General features: G+C 42.8%; 1 protein-coding gene across 2 annotated transcripts; it reads left to right on the top strand.

Moving 5' to 3' along the window:
* Positions 1-9,500: 9,500 nt before the first annotated feature.
* Positions 9,501-23,524, top strand: LOC109894642 (14-3-3 protein zeta-like). 2 transcript variants are annotated; one of them, XM_020488262.2, is made up of 6 exons: positions 9,501-9,663; positions 10,362-10,797; positions 20,966-21,089; positions 21,673-21,836; positions 22,137-22,232; positions 22,427-23,524. In XM_020488262.2, exons 2-6 carry the CDS (start codon positions 10,504-10,506, stop codon positions 22,499-22,501), a joined length of 753 nt encoding a protein of 250 aa, XP_020343851.1. In that variant the 5' UTR covers positions 9,501-9,663; positions 10,362-10,503; the 3' UTR covers positions 22,502-23,524. The 2 variants fall into 2 exon arrangements, with proteins under 2 accessions (XP_020343851.1, XP_031685008.1); XM_031829148.1 differs by having other exon boundaries at positions 9,572-10,282.
* Positions 23,525-24,453: the final 929 nt, after the last annotated feature.

Genomic DNA, 24,453 nt, shown 5'->3' on the forward strand with positions numbered 1-24,453 from the left:
ACTAGGCTGCAGTCAACCGTGAAGAGGAAAATAGTCCAAATAAAACACAATGGACGTAGTCTGAGAGCAACAGAATCTCAATTATTTCCCTTATTCATTATTCTCACAAACCTTTCTGCCTTTGTTGCATCTGAGGTAAAGGATTGGGAGTTTTGGGGGATTTTAAAGCCAATTCCAACAGGAACCAAGTTTCAAGATTTAAGATTTAATGTCACGCGCACCATCACAGTGAAATGCCTTTCTTGCAAGTGTAAGGTTCTGTATTTATTTTCTTAGTCACCTTGTGTTCTGTTTCGTTGTCTTCTTGAATGTAGCCCTGTTTCTTTGTGTTCTTGAACATAGCCCTGTCTTTCATTTTTGTTAATTGATTTCTCCTGCCGAGCTCTGCGTGTGAATCTACAGTTGAAGTCGGAAGTTTACAAACACCTTAGCCATGTACATTTAAACTCAGTTTTTCACAATTCCTGACATTTAATCGAAGTTAACATTCCCTGTCTTAGGTCAGTTAGGATCACCACTTTATTTTAAGAATGTGAAATGTAGTAGAGAGAATTATTTATTTCAGCTTTTATTTCTTTCATCATATTCCCAGTGGGTCAGAAGTTTACATACACTCAATTAGTATTTGGTAGCATTGCTTTTAAATTGATTAACTTGGGTCAAACGTTTCACAAGCTTCCCACATTAAGCTGGGTGAATTTTGGCACATTCCTCCTGACAGAGCTGGTGTAACTGAATCAGGTTTGTAGGCCTCCTTGCTCGCACACACTTTTTCAGTTCTGCCAAAACCATTTTCTATAGGATTGAGGTCAGGGCTTTGTGATGGCCACTCCAATGCCTTGACTTTGTTGTCCTTAAGCCATTTTGCCACAACTTTTGAAGTATGCTTGGGGTCAATGTCCATTTGGAAGACTCATTTGCGACCAAGCTTTAACTTCCTGACTGATGTCTTCAGATGCTACTTCAATATATCCACATCATTTTCCTCCCTCATGATGCCATCTATTTTGTGAAGCGCACCAGTCCCTCGTGCAGCAAAGCACCCCCACAACATGATGCTGCCACCCCGTGCTTCACGGTTGGGATGTGTTCTTCGGCTTGCAAGTCTCCCCCTTTTCCTCTAAACATAATGATGGTCATAATGGCCGAACAGTTAAATTTTTTGTTTCATCAGACCAGAGGACATTTCTACAAAAAGCACGATCTTTGTCCCCATGTGCAGTTGCAAACCGTAGTCTGGCTTTTTTTATGGTGGTTTTGGAGCAGTGGCTTCTTCCTTGCTGAGCGGCCTTTCAGGTTATATTGATATAGGACTCGTTTTACTGTGGATAGAGATACTTTTGTACCTGTTTCCTCCAGCATTTTCACAAGGTCCTTTGCTGTTGTTCTGGGATTGATTTGCACTTTTAGCACCAAAGTATGTTCATCTCTAGGAGACTGAACGCGTCTCCATCCTGAGCGGTATGATGGCTGCGTGGTCCCATGGTGTTTATACTTGCGTACTGTTGTTTGTACAGATGAACGTGGTACCTTCAGGCATTTGGAAATTGCTCCCAAGGATGAAACAGACTTGTGGAAGTCTACAATTTATTTTCTGAGGTCTTGGCTCATGTGTTAAGATTTTCCCATGATGTCAAGCAAAGAGGCACTGAGTTTGAAGGTAGGCCTTGAAATACATCCACAGGTACACCTCCAATTGACTCAAATGATGTCAATTAGCCTATCAGAAGCTTCTAAAGGCATGACATCCTTTTGTGGAATTTTCCAAGCTGTTTAAAGGCACAGTCAACTTAGTGTATGTAAACTTCTGACCCCCTGGAATTGTAACACAGTGAATTATAAGTGAAATAATCTGTCTGTAAACAATTGTTGGAAAAATGTATTGTGTCATGCCCATATTAGATGTGCTAACTGACTTGCCAAAACTATAGTTTGTTAACAAGACATTTGTGGAGTGGTTGAAAAACAAGTTTTAATGACTCCAACCTAAGTGTATGTAAACTTACGACTTCAACTGTACACCTTTTTCTCCCTGTGTATTCATTACAGAATACCTCACTCAAAAAACTGAATGGATTCAGCGGAGCTACAGCAGCGCCTAACCCAGCATGAGGAGCATATGGAGGAAATCTGCCATCTTCTCCGCCAGCCTATCCCTACTCCTCCGATGCCAGGTATCGTAACCCATAGCCCTTCATTCATATCCATGCCTGGAAAATATGACGGTTCACCTGGGAAACGTCAGGGATTTCTGATGCAATGCAGCAAATACATTGACAAGACAAGGGTGGATTTTGTTGTGTCTCTACTCACAGGCAAAGCCTTGGATTGGGCCACTGCCATATGGACTGCCAACAGCACAGAACTCGGATCCAAGACCCATTTCCACACCCTCTTCAAAGAGGTATTTGATCACTCTCCTTCCGGTCGTCCTATAGGAGACCTCCTCATCGAACTTCAACAAGGATGCAATTCAGCTGCTGAGTATGCCCTCGAGTTTCTCAACATGGCTGGAGGGAGTGGATGGAGTGAGGCTGCTTTACTTACCGTTTACCGAAGAGGGATCAGCAGGGAACTTCAGGCGGAGCTGGCCTGTAGAGGGGACCTTCGGGATTTAAATAAATGCATTTGTATGTCCATCTCCATCGACCACCACATCGCCGACCGCCGAAGAACTCTGCCACCCAGGAACCTGAAACCTTCTCTTTCCATGATTCTGTCATCCTGTCCGAGTCTTCCAGAGCCCATGCTCCTCTCCAGTGTATCGAACGTCAAAGGCGGATCCAAAAAGGTCTCTGCCTATACTGTGGAGAGAAAGATCATTTACTCAGCCATTGCCCTGTTCGCCCCCCACAGAGAGATGAGAAGGGTCCCTCTGCTGCCATGCAGGTAGGCATGTCCTTATTTCTAAATATCTCCCAGAAGCAAATCTCCATCCCAGTATTGATAACCGTGAAGGGGGTTACTAAGTATGTAGAGGGCTTGTTGGATTGTGGGACTTTTACCTGCTTCATCAGTTGTCTCAGCCTACCCTGCAGAGCCACCACCATTGAGGACTCTGCCTCTGCAGTGCCACCCATCATACCATCTGAATACGCCCAGTACAGCAATGTCTTCAGCAAAATCAAGGCCTCCACTCTGCCACCACATCGCCCAGGGGACTGTGCTATTGACTTACTCCCAGGAGTGTCCTCACCGAAGGGCCGTGTTTACCCCCTATCTATCCCGGAAAATGAGGCAATGTAGAACTACAGTGAGGGAAAAAAGTATTTGATCCCCTGCTGATTTTGTACGTTGCCCACTGACAAAGAAATGATCAGTCTATATTTGAACAGTGAGAGAACAGAACAGTGACAGAATAACCTCAAAAAAAATCCAGAAAAACAGGGGGGGGGGGGTACTGTAAGATTCTGTATTTATTTTCTTAGTCACCTTGTGTTCTGTTTTGTTGTGTTCTTGAACATAGACCTGTTTCTTTGTTCTCTTGAATGCGTCAATCTACGCCCTTTTCTCCCTGAGTATTCGTTACAGCAAGCTTTAAACCCAACAATGCAGTGATTAATATCAATGTAGTACAAAACAATTACGTAAGGTAGAACAAAAACACATGAGAAATAAAAATAAGAAATAAGAAGAACACAAGAAAGCAAGAAGCTATATACAGGGTTAGTTCCAATACCATGAAGTGCCCAGGGCAGTTGAGTAAAAGTCCATGTTGAAGCAAAAGTTATTGTCGGTTATAAGATATTCTGGCGGATACATTCTGTGAAAATATAATAAAAACAAATGTCAAAAGAATCACAAAATAGTAAAATTGGGTCAGAGCTGGCAAAACGACAGCCATCCAGTTCGGCGCTCCTTAAACCAAAGATCGTGATTTTCCTAGCATCGTAGAGCTCTCTCTCTCACTCTGCCTCCCTCCATCTCTCTCTGTCACTTTGGACAGGCCATTGGAGACTGGTTACCATGACTAAGACCCTATTAGGCTGACTGCTTCTAGCGGCCTAAATAATGGAAGTTACCTTGGACATTTATGACTCAGGACTTTCAGGGTCCAATCAAGCCTAGCCATTTATTGGATTCATATCCGTCCTGTCTATCTGTGCAGGCCTGGTAGTGAATGAGAGTCAGTAGAACTGTTGCATGGCAGGGAGGTTTCAGTAGAGACAAACAAAAACCAGGGACTCTGAGTTACGTAAGCCTATGCCTGCCTGTTCAGTTACTGAGCAGCCTGGGATCTACTTTACATACTGGAGGTGAGACAGGGTGGCAGTCACACTAAGTGCTGAGGGTGGATAGGGGAAATTTATGCAAGAAGGGGAAATTGAAGATGGATATTGTCCGTTGACCATCACACCTTGTGCCTCACAAAAAGCAGTTTTTTGTGCTTAAGGCAATAAGCTTTTAGAAACCATTGCTGCTGTTTATCTGATAACTATTTATTCCATCAATGGCCTTTGGGTAGCTTCCTCACGGAGTGGAATGTAAAGGTGTTTGATTACCATTTGTTCAAATGGGCCAGAAAGGCAGAAATGCCCAAATTCAAGTGTTATCCTTACACTGTCTATGAACTCATCCTCAAATCTGTCATATCTCTGCAATATCACATAGGTTGTGAATAAGTCTGCATTCAGTGGACAGATGAACCCCCTTGAAGCGAAGACAAATCTACAGGGAAATTAGTCAAGATTCAAGGCATAAAAGAGATTAAAGTAGACCATAACTATCCTTCCTTGTTTGTTCAGTCATAGCCATTGAGGTTCTAGAGTTACAGGGCTTGTGATGGGCCATTACAGACCTTTATATATATTTATTGGACTTATCCGTATGTGAGGTCACTGTAAAAATGTGAGGTCACTGTAAAAATGTGAGGTCACTGTAAAAATGTGAGGTCACTGTAAAAATGTGAGGTCACTGTAAAAATGTGAGGTCACTGTAAAAATGTGAGGTCACTGTAAAAATGTGAGGTCACTGTAAAAATGTGAGGCCACTGTAAAAATGTGAGGTCACTGTAAAAATGTGAGGCCACTGTAAAAATGTGAGGCCACTGTAAAAAAAAAACACCCTGATGCATAGCCTATAGACCATTCTCCCTCTAACAATCAAGCACATCCAAACCTGCTGAATTCATTGGGACTCCTGCAGGATCCATCGCAACGAAAGTGTCAGGACTGAGTAGAGCATGATGAAAGAACTGACACACAGAACACTTTCAACATCTATCTAAGACTTGTCTCAGTCTAACACAATCACAGTAGTGTACTTTAAAGTCCCCATGCAGTATTTTTAATTGTATTTTTAAATCACTGCTGCATGTCAAATAAATCACTGTGTGTGTCTATTTCATGAAAATAATTTCATTTATTTCCCTGAGCCTCATTTTGCCAATAAAATGCTCAGTCTGATTGTGTGGGCGTGTTGACACAAATGTAAATATACTGACATACACAGCAATGATTGACGGGTAGGATCATCTAGACTCTAAAGTCTACCCTGCTTACCCCTTCAAAGTTGGAGAATACATGTGCAAATAAAAAATGACTGGTCATTGGTCAGAATAATCAAATCAGATGTCATGGTGGGTTAAAAACACCACCCCACATGAACAGTCTAAAATTCCAGGCATTTTTTCCCACAAACTCTCACACTAAAAGGGCATTATCATAATTTTCACAATTTCAGAGTGTTATTTTGACCTCATAGTGTGGAAATAGCTTCATTAAATCAAATCAAATTGTATTAGTCACATGCGCCGAATACAACAGTGAAATGCTTACTTACAAGACCCTAACCAACAATGCAACCAAAAATACAAATAAGAATAAGAAATGAAAGTAACAAGTATTTAAAGAGCAGCAGTAAAATAACAATAGCGAGACTATATACAGGGGGTACCGGTACAGAGTCAATGTGGAGGCTATATACAGGGGGTACCGGTACAGAGTCAATGTGCAAAAGGGGGCACCGGTTAGTCGAGGTAATTGAGGTAATATCTACATGTAGGTAGAGTTATTAAAGTGACTATGCATAGATAATAACAGAGAGTAGCCGCTGTGTAAAAGAGGTAGCTATTTGATTAGATGTTCAGGAGTCTTATGGCTTGGGGGTAGAAGCTGTTTAAAAGCCTCTTGGACCGAGACTTGGTGCTCCGGTACCGCTTGCCGTGCTGTAGCAGAGAGAACAGTCTATGACTAGGGTGGCAGGAGTTTTTGGAGCTTTCCTCTGACAACGCCTGGTAAAGAGGTCCTGGGTGGCAGGAAGCTTGGCCCCAGTGATGTACTGGGCCGTACTCACTACCCTCTGTAGTGCCTTGCGGTCGGAGGCCGAGCAGTTGCCATACCAGGCAGTGATGCAACCAATGTTCTCGATTGTCCAGCTGTAGAACCTTTTGAGGATCTGAGGATCTTTTCAGTCTCCTGAGGGGGATTAGGTTTTGTCGTGCCCTCTTCACGACTGTCTTGGTGTGCTTGGTCCATGTTCGTTTGTTGGTGATGTGGACACCAAGGAACTTGAAGCTCTCAACCTGCTCCACTACAGCCCCGTTGATGAGAATGGGGGCATGCTCGGTCCTCCTTTTCCTGTAGTCCACAATCATCTCCTTTGTCTTGATCATGTTGAGGGAGAGGTTCTTGTCCTGGCACCACACGGCCAGGTCTCTGGCCGCCTCCCTATAGACTGTCTCGTCGTTGTCGGCGATCAGGCCTACCACTGCTGTGTCATCGGCAAACTTAATGATGGTATTGGAGTTGTGCCTGGGAGGGAGTACAGGAGGGGACTGAGCATGCACCCCTGAGGGGCCCCTGTGTTGAGGATCAGCGTGGTGGAAGTGTTGTTACCTACCCTTACCACCTGGGGGGTGACGCGTCAGGAAGTCCAGGATCCAGTTGCAGAGGGAGGTGTTTAGTCCCAGGGTCCTTAGCTTATTGATGAGCTTTGAGGGCACTATGGTGTTGAACACTGAGTTGTAGTCAATGAGTAGCATTCTCACATACAGTAGGTGTTCCTTTTGTCCAGGTATGAAAGGGCAGTGTGGAGTGCAAATGGATCTGTTAGGGTGATATGCAAATTTGAGTGGGTCTAGGGTTTCTGGGATAATGGTGCTGATGTGAGCCATGACCAGCCTTTCAAAGCACTTCATGGCTACAGACGTGAGTGCTATGGATTGGTTGTCATTAAGGCAGGTTACCTTAGTTTTCTTGGGCACAGGGACTATGGTGGTCTGCTTAAAACATGTTGGTATTACAAACTCGGACAGGGAGAGGTTGAAAATGTCAGTGAAGACAGTTGGTCAGCGCATCCTCGAAGTAAACGTCATGGTAATCCGTCTGGCCCTGCGGCCTTGTGAATGTTGACCATTTTAAAGGTCTTACTCACATTGGCTGCAGAGAGCGTGATCACACAGCTGGTGCTCTCATGCACGTTTCAGTGTTATTTGCCTCGAAGCGAGCATAGTTTAGCTCGTCTGGTAGGCTTGTGTCACTGGGCAGCTCTCGGCTGTGATTCCCTTTGTAGTTTGTAATGGTATGCAAGCCCTGCCACAGCCGACAAGCGTCGGAGCCGGTGTAGTGCGATTCGAACTTTGACCTATAGTCCCGCTCCTTGAAAGCGGCAGCTCTAGCCTTTAGCTCAGTGCAGATGTTGCCTGTAATCCATGGCTTCTGTATGGGTAGTGTGGGGACGACGCCATCGATTCACTTATGGATGAAGCCAATGACTGATGTGGTGTACTCCTCAATGTCATAGGAAGAATGTGCTAGCAAAACAGTCCTGTAGCTTAGCATCTGCTTCATCTGACCACCTTTTTATTGACTGAGTCACTGGTGCATCATGGTTTAATTTTTGCTTGTAAGATAGAGAGAATATTAGCTCTGACTTTGCTGACTGCACTGCCCCTTTAAAGTCAACAAATTCACAGGTTTTATGATGAACGGACATGGCTTTGATGCTCTGTTTTCCACTGTAGAGCTGTTCCCATGACGCTGTGTGAGAGCATTCAGGACCCTCCTGAGAGACTGTGAGCCTTTCAGTCCAGCTAATGCATCCTGCCAATTATCTGACAATAAAACCACAGGGCAGACAGACTCAACGGAGACATACACAATGGCTGCTGAAAGTGGTCGCAATGGAAAACTAATTCTGATTATATTTCTGAGTACACAGCGATGGAATTAGTTGTGAAGATAAGCTTTAGATAGAGAGAATATCAGTTGATCTCCGACCTCACGGAAAAAACATATGATCAATATAAATCACAGGATGAGGTCTGAATTTGAAAACGGATTCTCCCGATTACACCCCCTGTTCAGCTGGTCTCGGGTGAAATATTTATCAATAGCATATCCAGCTGTGAACATCTGCTATCAGAACGCATCTAGATGTAGGACTTGAGTAGACAGGTGGATCTCCCATGTGACCTAGAGATGTGACCCCAGAGATAAGAGGGAGTTAGGGCACTGAGTCCTGCTTGCCCATTGGCAGACCTCTTTTGCAATTGTGATGCTATTTATACAAACCAAGCCACACAGTATTACGCAATCACAGCAAATTATGAAGCGGAGGTCTTCTTTTCACCTAGGGGCTACAATGTGTCATGGCTGGGATACAACATGAACACAAGGGTTGCCGAGGACCCAGCCAGTTGATCATCCAAGGAATAACAATTATCACCATCAAGATTCAGGGACATTTCCCCATGGGTGAAATGAAATATTGAGTTAATTTAATTAATTTTTTATTTAACCTTTATTTAACTAGACAAGTCAGTTAAGAACAAAATCTTATTTACAATGACGACCTACCAAAAGGCAAATGGCCTCCTGTGAGGACGGGGGATTACAAATAAAATAAAATATATATAAATATAGGACAAAACACACATCACAACAAGAAAGACAACACAACACTACATAAAGATAGACCTAAGACAACAACATAGCAAGGCAGCAACACAACATGACAACAACATGGTGGCAACACAACATGGTAGCAGCACAAAACATGGTACAAACATTATTGTTAAATTATTGGCAAATTAATATTTGATATACTCTGGCCTATGTAACAAAAATGTTAATAAAACTGCATGCTGTCTGTGTGCCCTATCACCAGCATAATGTGTTCTGTGTAGTGAAAATATTATTAAAGTGAGCACTAAGTGAGCACTAAGCAGAGGTCATCTGGTCAAGGTTGGATGGCTGATCACCCACAAAAGGAAAGCTTAGGAAAAGGAAAGGGGTATCAAGAGGAGAAAATAGGAATATCTCGGTCACTATAATGAGTGGGTGCCACGCCCGCCTCGGGCCTCCCTGATGCTGCTACAACTTGTGAAAGGGGGTAGGAATGGAGAATAACCATGGCAATGGTGACGTCTTCTCCCTTGCTCTAATTGGAGGAAACCCCGTGGCCCCAGCCGCAGCCTACACGCCAGTCGAACCCATTTCTGAACTCCCTCCCCCTTTCCCCGCGCTAAATAGCTACTGGCTAATATTACTAGAAATGATTGTTGACAGGAAGAAAAGTCTATTTGTGATTGGAGAATCATTCTCGCATAGAGCTGCTCCATCTAGCATGTCTGGTTGAATTTCACGGCTGCTGTTTTTTTGCTCTGCTTCATACCAATCTCACAGCGGATCAATTCGGAGGAACAAATCGGGACCTTAGAAGGTTAGAATATTCAGAAATCAGTTCAAAATATTTTTTGTTTTCTATTTGTAAATGATTGTTCTGTTGTAGTCAAGCTAATGGCATGGTAATGTTATTTTGTAGCAATCCATTCTCAATGAAAGGAGTGGCCCAACGCTAGTAGCTAACTATAGTAGCTTTTAGCTACACTAACGTTAAATATGTGTGCTAACGTTACCGTAGGTGGTTAGTTAACTAACGTTAATTATATGGCTAGTTGTTGGCTAATTTGCTCCGCTGGCTTGTTTGGCGGTAGCAAGACCGATGCATCGTTTTTGTGGTAAATACATGTCCATCTAGCAGGGATGTAAGTTAGCTTGTTAACTGATTATCTCTAGTGTAAGACTAACGTTAGTCAGCAACCGTGACCACTGGTTAGTTTATAGATAACTAGAAAGCTAAGTACATCGAGTCTTTCTGCGTAAGCTAGTTACGTTTCCACTAGCTAGCGACCCATCGAATTTGACAGATACCACGTCAACGCACGCAGGACGCGCGCACACCATCCGTATGTTGCCAGCGGGTGTAACCTCTGCGAGCTGGATTACTACTGTATCTGGTTATTTTCTAAAGGCTGCAGTGTGTAATATGTTCGTTCTAGGTACAGTACATTCTGGTCACATTCTGTATTCTATAATAAAATGACTTAGTGACATAAACCTTCTGTTTTACATTTGCAGGTTTTTGGTGGAATACTGCGCAGCATCCGCTACTCTCTATCGTTTAGCGCCATCTTCAAGTCCCTCTTGCATTCCTGGACTCCTATTGTTTTTAACCCGTCCGTGACGAATCAAGCTAAGGTTACACACTAAAGAATAAACAATGGATAAAGCGGAGCTTATTCAGAAGGCCAAGTTGGCGGAGCAAGCCGAGCGCTACGATGACATGGCCGCCTCGATGAAGGAGGTAACGGAACAGGGGGGCGAGCTGTCAAACGAGGAGAGGAACCTGCTATCTGTCGCATACAAGAACGTGGTCGGAGCACGGCGGTCGGCATGGAGGGTCATCTCCAGCATCGGACAGAAGACGGAGGGAAGCGACAAGAAGCTCGCAATGGTCAACGAATACCGGGAGAAGGTGGAGGGCGAGCTGAGAGATATCTGCAACGATGTACTGGTATGTAGTACTAGTAGAGCTTCATTTGAATGGAAATGTTGACTGTATCAAATGGGCGTGGATTTTAATATATGGTAGCCTAAGACATGGTTTCCCAAACTTGGTGCTGCCCCCCAGGGTGCATGTTTGTTTTTTGCCCAAGCACTATACAGCTGACTCAAATCATAAGTAGGGGTGTTAACCTCTGTTCTGGCTAAATTCCCAATCTGGCCCTCATACCATCATGGCCATCTAAACATCCCCAGCTTCCAATTGGCTCTTTCATCCCCCTTCCTCGCCCCTGTAACTATTCCCCAGGTTGTTGCTGTAAGTGGAAATGTCTCAGTCAACTTAGCTGGTAAAAAAAAAAACTGTTTGGGGAAACCCTGGCCCGGGATATTGAATACACCTGTTTCTCGCTCTCACTGCCTCTCACAGCTTGCTACTGGGAAAGTGTGGTCACGGGTCAGACAATTGGTCAGATTTGTATTGTATCATTATATGGGGCAATTTATTTGGATGTAAAGTAATTACATGGACAACAAACATATAGCTTATTTGAAATAGAATTTCAGTAATTCTAGTCCATATATTAGTCATGTCTCACTAGGTCTGGGAAGTGTTTTGTTGTTGGGTCTTTGGACTGCACACCTCATGCTCCTCCAGGGGCATATTTGAGTGCATCAGTGCAAAGCACGAGGCATCAGTAATTCACCCAGCCCTAGTGCTACAGGATTCTTGTCTCTCTGATGTCTGGATAAATGTGCCTTTAGAAAAGGGATTATTTTAAAATTAAGAGCAATGCCTTCTCTGAACAGTGAACAATACATTCTGTATGATGAAAGATGTCCATTTCTTCACAAAAGCAAAGCTATTCAACTTTTCCTCTCGTGTGTTTGACCAGTCTACCATGATTGGGTTTAATTCTCTCAATCCAGGTAGAATTGCACATGTAGGCATTTTTTCTGTGGACTTTTTAATTAATTAATGGAAGTGACCCCAACTCTGGTCTCATTATCAGCAGTGAGTGCTTCCAAGTTCCAACCATTAATTTATTTTGAAACATTTAGTACACCACACATCCCATTTCTATTACTGTAAAATAGAGACTAACATTAGATTGTTTCAATGCACTATGGGTCAAATGTCATGGCCCAGGTTTCCTCAATGAGTTCCTCCAGTCTAAATAGGGTATCTCCCCTGGCCTCCTGATGAGAAGGAAGTATTGTATTTTCACCCCCTTACCCGGTTCCTTCCTGTTGGGATTCTGTCACAATGAACAATGGGATTTAACCACGTGATGGCGCATACTGACAAAGGTCACAATCCAGTGTGTCTGCAAAGCAAGGTGTGTCAGAATCTGAGAGGTAGGCTCTGGCAGAGCACCAGTGGTGACTGTTCGAGAGCCATGCTGTTACAGGCCTGAAACGAGGAGTGTGTCCTGTTTTCATAATCGGTCTCATTTGACACATGAGTTGTAATGAAGCTAGCCAAGTGAAGAAGTTCATAGCCAGTTTGCTCAATAGGCTACGTCTCTCAACTCCACTAACCTAACTAGTTACCCATTTGATGCTCCGAATTGCTATGGCGCTCTGTGATTTATTTAACATGAAACATGCAGGAAAATATATTTTATTAGTTTTTAGTAAAATTATTTGACTTTTATTGACTTGAACTTTCTAACTTTCTACATCTGTTATTGTTTCCTATGGGACAATTGTTTTCAGCTAAATCCAAGGCTTTACAAGTGAATAGCTCTGTCTGTTTTTTTCTATTTGGTCTTGATGGTGGATTAAGTGAGGATCTCTGCCGGATTAGCTGGGAGGTTGAGCATTTCCCTGAGCCTCTGACCTTAGACACAAGGTCTGGGATGGGGGGGGGTTTGGGGAGGTGGGCAGCATTTGTAAGCACACTGGAGCACAATCCAGCAGTTATCTATACATATTAGCGGTTATGGCTACGACAATGAAAGGTCATACGTCTATACTTATTATAATAATATAATATTATAATATTATTACTTATTTTATTTTTATATGAAGGCAGCAGAGTGACGAAGGATCCATTCTCTGTTAGAACGTCTAGCCAGGGAGATATTCAAAACTATGAAACCACATTCCATTGCCACTGCCATTCTAATTGGGTTGAAGTCGTTTACTTTGACTAATCTGAATGGACACCAACAGAGATTGGGTGGCATATATGCATAGTGGTTCTCTATACATGGGAGCAAGCAAACAATGGATAATCCTACATATGTAGCTAGACATAACCGATAAGCAGATAACTAGGATATGGTTGGTGTACTTCAGGTTGAATTACTGCCCTCTCCTTTCCTGTATGAGTCATGTTGTAAACTGTACAGATGGTCACGCTTTCAGACCACACCTTACAGCTACCCCACTTCTTTGCACACGCCAGTGTGTGTGTGTGAGAAACACACCCTTCTAGGCTGACTCAGCCGCTTGCCGGTGTTGACTGAAGGTGTGGTGGAGTCAGCCTAGAAAGGTGTTTCACGCCTCTTGCCCCAACTCGTTTCCTCTACTCAGCGGCTGGCTACTGATGCAAGTAACCACTATGGGATGGGATTCCTATGTCTACTTTCAGCTGACAGGCTTGGTCTGCACTGGGCTGAAGTGAGCCTGGTGGCAGAGACGACTGGATAATGTGATACTCACTTTCCACTAAGGTGACATCATGCCAGACTGGACAGGGACATGGTGGAACCTCTCGGCTCTGCTGCCCACAGCCATGCAGACACTGTGCTGCCCTCTGCTGTGGCCTTACCCACTGTCTGCTTGCACTGTGTTGGTCAAGACCAGGGTTAGGGCTGGGTGATATATCAAATTAATTTAAATGAGATTTTGTGCAATATTCCAAATGCCTAGATTGCAGAAATATGTTCTATAAAAAAAACAAATTGTTTGTCTACTTTTTCTTATGTTGTCATTTTGGTCTCATCTCCTTCGCTCCTTCTGTGCTGTGTGCACCTTCCCATTTATACCTGAGATCTGTGTATAATGACGAGATGCACATGTCTCCGCCCCTAAAAATTGAAGTTTTTGTCCCAAAGGCGGGAAGGCAGGCGACAAGCTTAGGTCCAAAATAAGCCAATAGAAATGCATTGGGCTTCACCTCTTCCTCTCTGTTTACATACACACCAAGCCCCTGCCACTCACACAATAAAGATGAGAGATCACTTCCTCTCTGACAAGCAGTTTCAAACTCGCTATTTGCATTTGAGGTTTGGGCCAACAGAATCAGATACATTATTTTACTATCTATTTTTATCTCTAATAGAGAAGTTACCTTTTCTAACAATACCCTTTTTATGTCTCAACTGCTCACATTGAGAGCAGAGCAGACACTACTAAAACGAGAGTATCAATGTACATTGATTCTGGAAAATAAATGCTCAGTTTGTCACGTGTTATACTAGCTGTCTAGTGTGAGATTTTATAAATGTACAATAAGCATAAAATACAACTTATAGAAGGAATTTGCAACTCTTTCTCATTCTGAGAAATAAGGTAGGCAACTTGATTTCAACATGTGGACAGGCTAGCACGCTGTTCAAACCGTTGGAGACGGACAGAAGGGTGTGTTCATAACATTTAAACTTTTCTTCCTTGTTAGCTGGCTAATAGATCCATGTTTGCTCAACTTGAACTATATAAAGATTCCTGTCCAGATTTGCTGGATACTCACTAGCATGTGGGCTTTTTTTTTATAATGCCTGCTTAAAGAAGTTTGTCATTAGTGAATGTGCATTATGCCTGGTTCTGGGTAAATTTGTAACAAGGGCATTTTCATAGACCAACTTGAAAGCCAAGACAGTGATTGCAGAAAAAGCACATTAAATTATTTAGCAAAAATAATTACCTTAATAGTGGGTCTTATGGTTGTGAGAGACTTTTATATTTAGCTTTGGTATAATTTCACGAGCCCTGAATTCATTTGATTATTGCTGACTGTTTGAAATGCAGTGTATTTGACCTTTTAATTGTACAACAAAGCTTATTTAAAGAACATTATTATTTATACATGCCGCAGAGTGAAGGAAAAGCAGCCAACAAGTGCTCAGCATATATGGGAACTCCTTCAAGACTGTTGAAAAAGCATTCCAGATTAAGCTGGTTGAGTGAATGCCACAGGTGTGAAAGCTGTCAAGGCAAAGGGTGGCTACTTTGAAGAATGTGAAATATAAAATTTTCATTTGTAACACATTTTTGGTTACTACATGATTCCATGTGTGTTATTTCATAGTTTTGATGTCTAAACTATTGTAAAATGTAGAAAATAGTAAAAATAAAAACCCTTGAATGAGTATGTATGTCCCAACTTTTGACTGGTACTGTGTGTATATTTACAGTGGGGCAAAAAAGTATATTTAGTCAGCCACCAATTGTGCAAGTTCTCCCACATAAAAAGATGAAAGGCCTGTAATTTTCATCATAGGTACACTTCAACTATGACAGACTAAATTTGAAAACAAATCCTGAAAATCACACTGTAGGATTTTTATGAATTTATTTGCAAATTATGGTGGAACAAACTTCTGTTATTGACCAACTACTTATCTCAATACTTTGTTATATACCCTTTGTTGGCAATGACAGAGGTCAAACGTTTTCTGCAAGTCTTCACAAGGTTTTCACACACTGTTGATGTTTTGGGTCTGTTGCTGGGCAACATGGACTTTCAACTCCCTCCAAAGATTTTCTATGGGGTTGAGATCTGGAGCCTGGCTAGGCCACTCCAGGACCTTGAAATGCTTCTTACGAAGCCACTCCTTCGTTGCCCGGGCGGTGTGTTTGGGATCATTGTCATAATGAAAGACCCAGCCATGTTTCATCTTCAATGCCCTTGCTGATGGAAGGAGGTTTTCACTCAAAATCTTACGATACATGGCCCCATTCATTCTTTCCTTTACACGGGTCAGTCGTCCTGGTCCCTTTGCAGAAAAACAGCCCCAAAGCATGATGTTTCCACCCCCATGTTTCACAGTAGGTATGGTGTTCTTTGGATGCAACTCAGCATTCTTTGTCCTCCAAACACGACGAGTTCAGTTTTTACCAAAAAGTTATATTTTGGTCTCATCTGACCATATGACATTCTCCCAATCTTCTTCTGGATCATCCAAATGCTCTCTAGCAAACTTCAGACGGGCCTGGACATGTACTGGCTTAAGCAGGGGGAAACGTCTGGCACTGCAGGATTTGAATCCCTGGCGGCGTAGTGTGTTACTGATGGTAGGCTTTGTTACTTTGGTCCCAGCTCTCTGCAGGTCATTCACTAGGTCCCCCCGTGTGGTTCTGAGATTTTTGCTCACCGTTCTTGTGATCATTTTGACCCCACGGGGTGAGATCTTGCGTGGATCCCCAGATCGAGGGAGATTATCAGTGGTCTTATGTCTTCCATTTCCTAATAATTGCTCCCACAGTTGATTTCTTCAATCCAAGCTGCTTACCTATTGCAGATTCAGTCTTCCCAGCCTGTTGCAGGGCTACAATTTTGTTTCTGGTGTCCTTTGACAGCTCTTTGGTCTTGGCCATAGTGGAGTTTGGAGTGTGACTGTTTGAGGTTGTGGACAGGTGTCTTTTATACTGATAACAAGTTCAAACAGGTGCCATTAATACAGGTAATGAGTGGAGGACAGAGGAGCCTCTTAAAGAAGAAGTTACAGGTCTGTGAGAGCCAGAAATCTTGCTTGTTTGTAGGTGACCAAATACTTATTTTCCACCATAATTTGCAAATAAATTCATTAAATCATACAATGTGATTTTTCTGGTTTTTTAAAATCATTTTGTCTCATAGTTGAAGTGTACCTATGATAATTACAGGCCTCATCTTTTTAAGTGGGAGAACTTGCACAATTGGTGGCTGACTAAATACTTTTTTGCCCCACTGTATATATGTGAATTGCCCATAAGGTTGAAATAATAGTGATATGATTTTTAAACCATATCGTCCAACCCTAACCAGGCTTTCCGTTAGCCGCTGGCTTTTGGACAAAAATGATTAAATGAACAGCCAATAAATAAAATGGGCATCGGGCAGTAGAATAAATAAATCCCATTGCAAAATAATACTTTTCAGCCTATACATCGATGGAAACACGTTAGACCGGTCATGCTTATCGGTCTATAGATTACTTTGCATTATTAGTGAAATTAAAATGATTGTGCATATTTTCGTTAGTCATTATGATTCTTATTTACCACACGCTCACAGTAGACAGATACAGAGCCTAGTTTGAGTGTAAAACCTGTCAGACAAGCGAGTGCTGCTGCCACAACTCCTGTTGCTGCTGGAGTGAAATGTGCTTTTATATGCCCAATCATTGCGCAAAAAAATCTAAATGCAATCTTGGGTTTAAAAACAGTTAATGCCACGACTACTATAAATATTGGTGCTTTGGAGACCCTGGTAATTGAAGTGCGCTTCCCATTCTGCATTCAAATGCTTGGGCAACGGTAGGCAGGCTTCAGTGTTTCTCACACCACTTTGCATTGTAAGCTGGAGGCAGTATGCATTTTGAAAACATGTACTTAACTTTTTACTTCATATTACGAGGCAAATGAACTTAAATCCAAATAACATTTTATTTGTCCCATGCTTCGTAAAACAACGTGTGGACAAACGGTGAAATGCTAATTTCCCATCAATACAGAGAGAAAGAAAATAGTTAAATAATAGAAAAGTAAAACATGTAATAATAGATACACAGTAAAGATAACTTGACTATATACAAGGGGTGCAGCTGTATTCACTTTGAGGATCTGAGGGCCCATGCCAAATCTTTTCAGCCTCCTGAGGGGAAGAGACATTGTGCACTCTTCACGACTGGTGGTGTGTTTGGACCATGATAGATCCTTAGGGATGTGGACACAGAGGAACTTGGTTTCGACCCGGTCCACTACAGCCACATCAACGTAAATGGAGGCATGCTCGGCCCTCCGTTTCCGGCTCTTTTGTCTTGCTGATGTTGAGGAAGAGGTTGTTGTCCTGGCACCACAGTGCCAGGTCTGACGACCTCCCTATAGGCTGTCTCATCATTGGTGATCATACCTACCACCGCTCATTGAGTGCAGTCTTAGTGCCAGCATTGGTTTGGTGGTAAATGGACAGCTACGAAAAATATAGGAACTCTCTTGGTAAATAGTATTGTTTTTCAAGTTATTTTGATCTACTGGTTGCATGAATTTGGGATCTATTGTCCTAGAGTCTGTTTGGAATAGGCTGTTTCTTTCTTGCACAGAACGACAAGCTGACCAATAGAATAGGTACTTTTCTACAATGGGGAATAGATTGACATAGGCTAGTGATGTTGCTGTTCTTTACTCATGTTGGCTGAGAAAGTAAATGTGGACACTTATTGTAACATCTTCAAAGTGCAAATCGAAATTCGGTAAGAAGGACGCGTGCCGTTGTAACCTCGAGTTGCATGTTCTGTTAATCACATTTAGATTAAGGTACATTCTCATTCTGAGCACTGTGGGTGGACACCCTAATTAGGTTACTCACCCAATCCATAAGGGTCAGGTCAATTTAAAATGCTGCCGGTCAAATCGGTGCCACATTTTCCTGATGAAAACCCTGGCCTAGTCATACTTTATAGTACTAGTTCATGCACGCTGAGTAGTTGCCCCTAATAACCACCACAATCTGTTGGCAACTGTAGTTTGTAAGCGACTACAGGCGATAGTGGTCAGAATCTGATTGCTTAATCAACAATAAGTTATGTTGACTGAGAATGATGCAGGCTGTTTTCAGCACTCCAGTTTCAGCCATAGGTAAGACTGAACAGGGCCCAATTACAAAACCATCCAGGCTGGTCGTCTCTTCGCCTGTGGATATAACCTTGGCAAGACACATTTTTCAAAGTCAAACCATTTAGGTTGTCATGGCGATGGCCCACATTTCTCGTGAAGATAATTGAAAACCCAGCCAGATTCACACAGTAGTCTTGACAGAATCACACAAAAATATGCCTATCCGGATGTTCAGGATACACTCATCTCCAACACGAGCACAGCTGCAAATTGCAATCCATTTGTTTGAGGAGTGCGATACTGCAATTAGTCAAAACCTGGAGAATTTCGCCACCAGCTCTTGGTAGGCCTATGCCTATATCATGGCCACATAGGGGAGATGGGGCACTGGGTTTTATGGAGCACAGTGCTCTTGCCTGTGTCCTAATCATTAAGGCACACCGTAGCAAAACGTTTTACTAAGAAAACCAAGAACAAGCATTTCTTATTGGACATGTTCAGGTAATTCATCCCCGTTTCCTTCCGTTTGGTACCTGTAATAGACTACTCTGTGGTCTGAGTGAAACTGAAGTGCCGTGTGAACTGAACGCATTGTGAAAATCCAAGCCGCTTCCCCTCCACTCGTTTGCAGCCAGGGAGACGTATGGGAAGGAATGCTTGACATTTTGAGTGTGCCATGTATCGTCTCGACTAATCTGTCTGTAAGTAGGTCGGTTGGGAGTGGTTGGTCTAAGTCGGGGCTGGGTTGGAGTAAGTGGGGGCTGGGCCGTTTGGGAGTGGTTGGAGTAAGTGGGGGCTGGGTTGGAGTAAGTGGGGGCTGGGTCGGGTGGGAGTGGTTGGAGGAAGTGGGGGCTGGGTCGGGTTGGAGTAAGTGGGGGCTGGGCCGTTTAGGAGTGGTTGGAGTAAGTGGGAGTGGTTGGAGTTGGGCCGGTTGAAGTAAGTCGGGTGGGAGTGGTTGGAGTAAGTGGGGGCTGGGCCGGGTGGGAGTGGTTGGGGCTGGGCCGGGTGGGAGTGGTTGGGGCTGGGCCAGGTGGAAGTAAGTGGGGGCTTGGTCAGATGGGAGTGGTTGGAGTGGAGCCTGGGTGGGAGTGGTTGGGGCTGGGCCGGGTGGGAGTGGTTGGAGTTGGGCCGGGTGGGAGTGGTTGGAGTAAGTGGGGGCTGGGCCGGGTGGACAGCCTCATCTGCGGTGAACTTGTTTAATCTGGTATTTGAAACCAGTTACGGTGACCTTAAACCCTTGGTCTCACTGACACAGATTAGCAGTAAAGCTGTAATCAGGCAGCAATCCGGCCCTTCGAGATCCTGATGAGTTGGCCACTGGATGGTTAGGCTCCTTCACGCTAGCTAACTGGGGATTTAGCGTTCCAGAACTTAATGTCAGGAGCTGATAATTTTCCCTTACAGAAGGAAACATGCATGGGATTGAATCCCACATGGCGTGTGTGGGGCACCTACTATCTTACCTGTACCCTCTACAGTCTATTTAGTGCGTTGCATAGGAACTGGTCTGCACTAATAGTGGAGTTTCTGCTGCTGTGGGGTTTAAATATTGGTGCTTTGGAGACCCTGTGAGTGATATCGAAGATGTAGCTTGCAAGTGATACTACTTGCATTCAGCTGTTGGTTTTGCTTCCCGAGAGTCGCTGTGCCACTAAGACAGAGCAGTGAGGGACGTTGGTACGAAAGAAGCCTGGATGAATCTAGGGCAAAAGATGGTCTGGAACCTGCAGTAGGGATGGCCTATTTGTGGACAAGTTGGAATGACTTGTCGCAGTGCAACATGCTGGTTCCCTCCCTGCTTGTACTTGACCTATTGCTGCATGTCCATATGCACAGCTAGGCTCTTGGTGGGGACAGAACAGGCTTGATTAATGATGCAGAGGTGTCCAGGCTGTCCACTCCACTCGGTGTGACCACGGCAGTCTTATAACGTGCCCTTGTGTGGGCACATTGCTGCATGGACATCACACGATGTCATTATATATATATATATATATCAACCACATTTTTGTACAATTGTTTATATTCAACTTTGAATCCTGTGGTCCTCATTGATACACCTCCTTGGTCCAGTACAGTCACTAATGCTGCTGCTAATCCAGTTTTTGTTAGTTTCATCTCAGTTGTAATGGAAAGATTGATGCTAGTTGCTGTCTGTGACTTCACTTATCTGCCCACCACTGGTGTGGGAGGGTTTTGGTTAGGAACTCTGGAAATGATGGGAACTCCACTCGCATGGTCATGTTTGGATGGATGTTGTCTCAGCCAATCATAAGCAACCTTCTTTAGCCAGTCAGTAGGTTTGAAGATTTTGAAATGGGGTTACACAAACACAACTTAAAGGAAACATTGACTGTCAAATGTAAGGTTTATGCAGTGTGAACAAATTATAAATCTGTGTTTCCTTCCCACAGGAACTGCTGAATAAATATTTAATTGAGAACTCCACAAATGCTGAAAGCAAAGTCTTCTATCTTAAGATGAAGGGCGACTACTATAGATACCTTGCCGAAGTCGCCTCTGGGGATGACAAAACAGGTGAGATTGCTATGAAATTGAACTGAATGTGGCAAAGGTATTTGCCATGTTGCGATTTTCAAGCAATAGTCCTACATTTTAGGTGTAACCAAGTGATATTCAAGATATCAGTACAAAAATATATATTTTTAAATCTACAGAATAAAATACTTTTTGGGGGGATGATGACATCCTAAGCAGGTTTTATTGGCCTCAGACTCCCACTTGTACCCATTGTGTGACGCACACTAAAGAGAGCTCTATGCCCTATTTTAGACTGTTATTAGCTTGTTATTAGCATGTGCAATTCAAATGGGTCCAGGAAAAAGGAAATAAATGTGCCGCTCAACTGCGAGTTGCTTATTGCTGGGAATGTACCACAGTCATAATTGTCCAATACTGCATTTGTAGTCTTCCATCTAGCAGCCACTAGCTGTCAAAGTCCACTCTCTTGTATCTTAATCACTATAGAGTGAATTTAGCTCACATGGTTATCAGGCTTCTGTCATTGTTACACTTGATTGTAATCCAAATAAGTCAGATAGGGTGCCATACTGTGTCATTGCCTCCAATAAAGTCCATTCGGATCTTTTTACTTCCCCAGCAACCATAGAGCACTCTCAGGAGGCGTACCAGCAGGCATTTGACATCAGCAAGAAGGAGATGGACCCCACGCATCCCATCCGCCTGGGCCTGGCCCTCAACTTCTCAGTCTTCTTCTACGAGATCCTCAACTCTCCAGAGAAAGCCTGCTCACTGGCCAAACAGGTCAGTCCTGCGCCTCTCCCCTGTTTGCTTTAGGTATGGGGACTTTGTTACAGATGTTATCTGCTTGTTCCATGTCAGAACAAATGAAAGGGAATGTTAAGTGGTGTGTTTGATTGAATTGTTAACAAGTGTGTGAATGGGCGGAGAATGTTTCTTCTGGGAAAGGTTATTACAATGGGAGATCTCAAGTATATGACTTTATATCTGTGCTGGACAAGCAGAGTGTTTACTTGATGGTAGCTTCGATTTTGTACAGTGATTTCTTCTTTTAAACTTACCGTGTGCTTTTTGTGTCTCCAGGCATTTGATGACGCCATTGCAGAGCTGGACAAACTGAACGAGGAGTCATACAAAGACAGCACTCTCATCATGCAGCTGCTCAGAGACAACCTGACAGTTAGTACCCTTCCCTCTCTGCTCTCCCCATGTTCCTCATTTTAGTCAAACAATGCTTAGACTGTTACAAGTTTAATTTAGTTAAAAATGAAGACTGTATGATAATGTATAGTTGGAGGAATACTGTCGGCGTGGGGTAATGAGTTAGAGGAAGTAAACTAAGATGTGTTTAACGTCAATGTGTCTCTTTCCAGTTATGGACATCCGACAACGCGCCTGAGGAAGGCGAGGCTGGAGAAGCTGGCGAAGCCGGAGAGAACGAGAACTGAAACTCACAGGGTCATCTCTCTCTCAAAAAAAAACCTTTTTACACATCTCCATTCCTGTATTGCTCCACTTAAAGTCTTTTAGCAATGAAACCCATTACTGAACAAAAGCTGCATGTGGAAATTCCAAAATAATTTGACTTTTCACGCTGCAGCTTTTGTGCAAATAAAATAAAGAAAAATATTGATTGGGGGGGGGGGGGTGAAACCTCCATTCCTTGGTTTGTTTGTCCTGACCTTCCATACGTGCAGTTTCTCCTGTTAGAAAAGTATTAATAGCTTCTTTTTATCAATGTTTTAGTCCAAATTAGAGGAAAAAATAAGCCATTCTAGGGCTTTTTGCTGAGCTACTAAATCTTAGTCCCATCAAAACACAAGGGGAGTTAAGATGTTAGAACAGGGGTGTCTGTTAAGCAAATTCAATGAATTGTTCCCTCACCCTCCATAGGCTTGTTCTCTATTTCTCCACATGGATATCCTGTATGGTTACAGCTGCTGACATCCTCCACACGGTTATCTTGTATGGTTACAGCTGCTGACATCCTCCACACGGTTACCTTGTATGGTTACAGCTGCTGACATTGCTGCAGGGAGGGCCAGTCAATGAGCTGGCACCAAGTATCACAGCCAGGTGATTTCCATTGGTTCTGAAAATGTTTTTCCTCGCTCCCCCCTGGTTATGGAATTCACAATAAAGCATGTCTGGTTGAAGAGAAGAGGTGGAGGCTTTCTGAAGACCAAAACAAAAAGAAATACTCCTACATGCATGTAATTGAATGGTACACTGGAATGGGAACCAATGCGCTATACACACCAAGTCCAAATGTCAAATTTAGTACTTTTCAATGCAGGTTTGTGCACGTGTTAATTAACAAGGGTGTTTGGTTAGTCCAGTGATTTGTCATTAGATTTGGACCACTATGTTTTTGCTAATCATCGATTGTAGTTCCCAAAAGCCTCGTGGAAATGTTAATTCCCTATGTTTCAGCTATGTAACATGAATAAAAATGAAATTTTATAAACTCATCTCGAGATAGGATCTTTCTTAAAGGGAATTTAGGCTTGTGCTGTTTCTTTTTAATGTGTGCTGCTTTCAACCCTTTATCAAATTGTATAGAAAACGATTTGCTGACACGGCTAGATATATAACCCAGGACCAGCGTTCATGTAGGAAAACTACAATATTGTGGGGGGGGCAAATATCACGTGATTGATTCATTTTTAGAAGAGTTAAGACACCTATTCCAATAGTGGAAAGGAGAACATCTGTAGGCTATAGACCTACCGCATTTAAATGAATGAGTATGGTATGCAGTTATTCCCTGTCCTAAAATGTCTACCATTAGTATAATTTTGTTCAATATGAAATATTTGTACAAAAATATTTTTTATATATGTATGTTGCTTTTTTTCCTTTTACGTTTTTTTTTATCTTCCGGGTGTAGAAAGCAGCCATTGCTAATTAAATGACTGAGTGTAACTTCAAATGTGTTAATCTACAATATATTATTAGACATTCAAAGTTTGAGCTATATATCCAAGGCTTGCGAATATAACTTAAGTCGCAATCGGAATAATTTTGGTTAAAAAGTCAAGCGCGAACAAGGACCGCTAAGCAAACTTGCTTGACCTAGGTAAAATGAGTTTTATACTGGATGTTCGGTTTCTCTCGTCATTAGCTATTGAACCAACCAAGCATGCCTATGAATATGATATATTCTGGATCGGGATGGTGGAGAAAATTCCACTGCTTTCAATCTTCAATAGCTCTTACACAAAGCGTGCAATGACTATGAAAAGCATAGATTCTGAATCACGGGAGGATGGAGAAAAATCCACTTTTTTTTGGTTTCAATCTTCATCTTTGTTTATGTTCTAAAATGGTCTTTTTCAGACTTAAGACATCCTCCAGCACTTTTTGAACTTTACTGTTGGAAAGTGATATCCTACGTATA

Source organism: Oncorhynchus kisutch, linkage group LG7, assembly GCF_002021735.2.
Source record: "Oncorhynchus kisutch isolate 150728-3 linkage group LG7, Okis_V2, whole genome shotgun sequence".
Lineage (NCBI taxonomy): Eukaryota > Metazoa > Chordata > Actinopteri > Salmoniformes > Salmonidae > Oncorhynchus > Oncorhynchus kisutch.